The sequence below is a fragment of the Daktulosphaira vitifoliae genome, unplaced genomic scaffold (assembly GCF_025091365.1).
Source record: "Daktulosphaira vitifoliae isolate Bord-2020 unplaced genomic scaffold, ASM2509136v1 Scaffold_1291, whole genome shotgun sequence".
NCBI lineage: Eukaryota > Metazoa > Arthropoda > Insecta > Hemiptera > Phylloxeridae > Daktulosphaira > Daktulosphaira vitifoliae.
The window spans coordinates 1-2,279 of record NW_026100851.1 but is presented as its reverse complement, the minus strand read 5'-3'; the positions used below and the strand labels follow the sequence as shown (position 1 = coordinate 2,279).

At 22.3% G+C, this 2,279-nt stretch overlaps 1 protein-coding gene across 2 annotated transcripts; it reads right to left on the bottom strand.

The window, feature by feature from the left end:
* Positions 1-711: 711 nt before the first annotated feature.
* On the bottom strand, positions 712-2,258 carry LOC126909789 (uncharacterized). Of its 2 annotated transcripts, none has more exons than XM_050692215.1 (2): positions 2,144-2,258; positions 712-1,766 (listed from the first exon to the last, which is right to left on the bottom strand). In XM_050692215.1, exons 1-2 carry the CDS (start codon positions 2,144-2,146, stop codon positions 894-896), a joined length of 876 nt encoding a protein of 291 aa, XP_050548172.1. In that variant the 5' UTR covers positions 2,147-2,258; the 3' UTR covers positions 712-893. The 2 variants fall into 2 exon arrangements, with proteins under 2 accessions (XP_050548172.1, XP_050548173.1); XM_050692216.1 differs by having other exon boundaries at positions 712-1,763; positions 2,144-2,240.
* Positions 2,259-2,279: the final 21 nt, after the last annotated feature.

Here is a 2,279-nt window from a genome sequence, read left to right as displayed (position 1 = left end):
AATCACATTTCAAATAGTATCATTTTTTGATAAAATTCAAGTTGATAGACAAAATTTTAAAAACAAAAAAATTATAATAAAAAACTATATACTTTCAATTTTGTTAACTATTTTAACAGAAGTCACTTGATTTCTCTTAAAATAATTAATTTTTTTTTTAGATTTTGTAAGTGATATTAATATATCACTTAATCTGTTATAAAATAAATTTTAAGTCATTACTAATATCGTAAAGACAACTTTATTTTTTTGTAGCAACATATGTATTATTCTGGCTAAATAGAAAATGTTGGCCAATTACAACTTTTGGATCAACATTGTAAAATTTATAAGCATTCTAAAATATAGGCTGTTAGAACGTGGATATTGCTATTTTTATAATATGAATATTTTTTGATGCATTGGTTCAAAATTCGTTATCGACTAATTATTTAATTTTTTAACAAGATCATTTTCTATATTATGAGATAAATTATTATCTATGTTGCTATTTAAAAAAATTAATATTAACACCCCTATATTAAATACGCGATACAAAATACTTTATAACAAATAAATAGATACATATGAAATCATCAAAAGCCAAAAACAATTATTATTTAAGACAAATCAAGTGGCTAGCATCAAAAAAATCTTATATTACTATTATCCATCATAAAAATAATTATTTTTCAAATATATTTTATTTTAATTTAAAAAATTTTCTACTCATTATTTTACTATTAAGTTTTTTTATTTTAAAATGGTATGGATTAGTTTTATACAAAAGCAATAGCTATTATACAATTAAAAAGTAATACTTAAATATATAAAACAATTTGAAATATTTAGTTATTTAAAGTTTAATGATTTCACAAGCCCTTAAATTACAGAATCACTGTAATCTAGATAAATTACTCTTCTTCGTCATCGGACTGAATATAGTTTTGATTATCTTTAAGTTCCTTTTGATATAACTGTTTAAACACAATGAATTCTTCAAAAGATACTTTAGCAACTTTCACAGCAAAATCACTATCACTTGTTTCAATTATTTTCATTAATGATGGATTACCAGTAACGTGATTAGCATTATCTTTTGGATCTCGGTGTTTCCATAAGCCGAGCCTAAGTAAAAAATTATGTCTACATTTTAAATCAAAAAATGATTCTGACATAACATGAGTGGTAACAAATTGACTAGGACCTAATTCCATATTGAATAATAGGTAATTTAGTTTATCTTCTATTTGTTTCCAGTTATCAAACATGATATTAGGAGAATATGATAATAATTCTAAGAGTCTATTATGTTTATTACCAACATAGGGTAAAAGTTTAGGAATTCTTGATAATATTTGTTTACGATTAAGTAATAAACAAGATGGTTGATTTACTAATAGTTGTCTTAATTTTTTATCATCAAAATGACAATTAGTCCAAGCAAACATACACTCATGTAATTCACTTCGATTAACATTCATTAAATCAGGTTGAGAATTGACCATGTCTAAAAGATCAGGTTTTTTAAAATCATATTGACTTAAATAATCAAATATTTCAACCCAACGAGATACAGGATAAAGTCTCAATTTTTCTTGATGATTATTAATAATGTAAGCTAGTTTTTCGTCATTTAAATTCAACTTTTTGGCAATCTGTGAGGTATGTTCAGATATATGTGTTACATTTGAGTTAGAAACAATAGAAGACATATACTGTAACTTGATAGATTTCAGTAAATATGATGTTATGCATGTTTGACACACCTTCAAATTCAGCATCTTCTGAAAATAAATTCATTTAAAAAACTAAAATCAAAATTTGTTAGAATAAATGATTTAAAATTAAAATCTTAGTTAAAAACATTTAAAAGTAATTAAACATTATAGTTAAATAATTCAAATATCCACATAAGATGATGATTTTGATGTCTTAAATGTCAAAGAAAATACATTTTATTCCTAAAGTGATATTAAAAATATGTGTGTTATGAATATTAATTAATATGTAAACTGCATAACATGTAATTAACAGAGTATTTATATTTATACTAATAAAACAAAATAAAAATTTAATCTACTAATTTGGTTATAATTTCTACTTCGTTAGTTATATTCAGTAAAACGAGTAGATAAAATAATTATAAACGATTAAAACTTACCATTTCTAATTGTATTTATTACTTAAATAAAATAAAGTATTAATATATTAGACTAACATTTTGAAATATATTTAACATTTTCAGTGAGTGAACACGTTATCACATTTATGATAATGTAGAAGTATTGATAAGATTT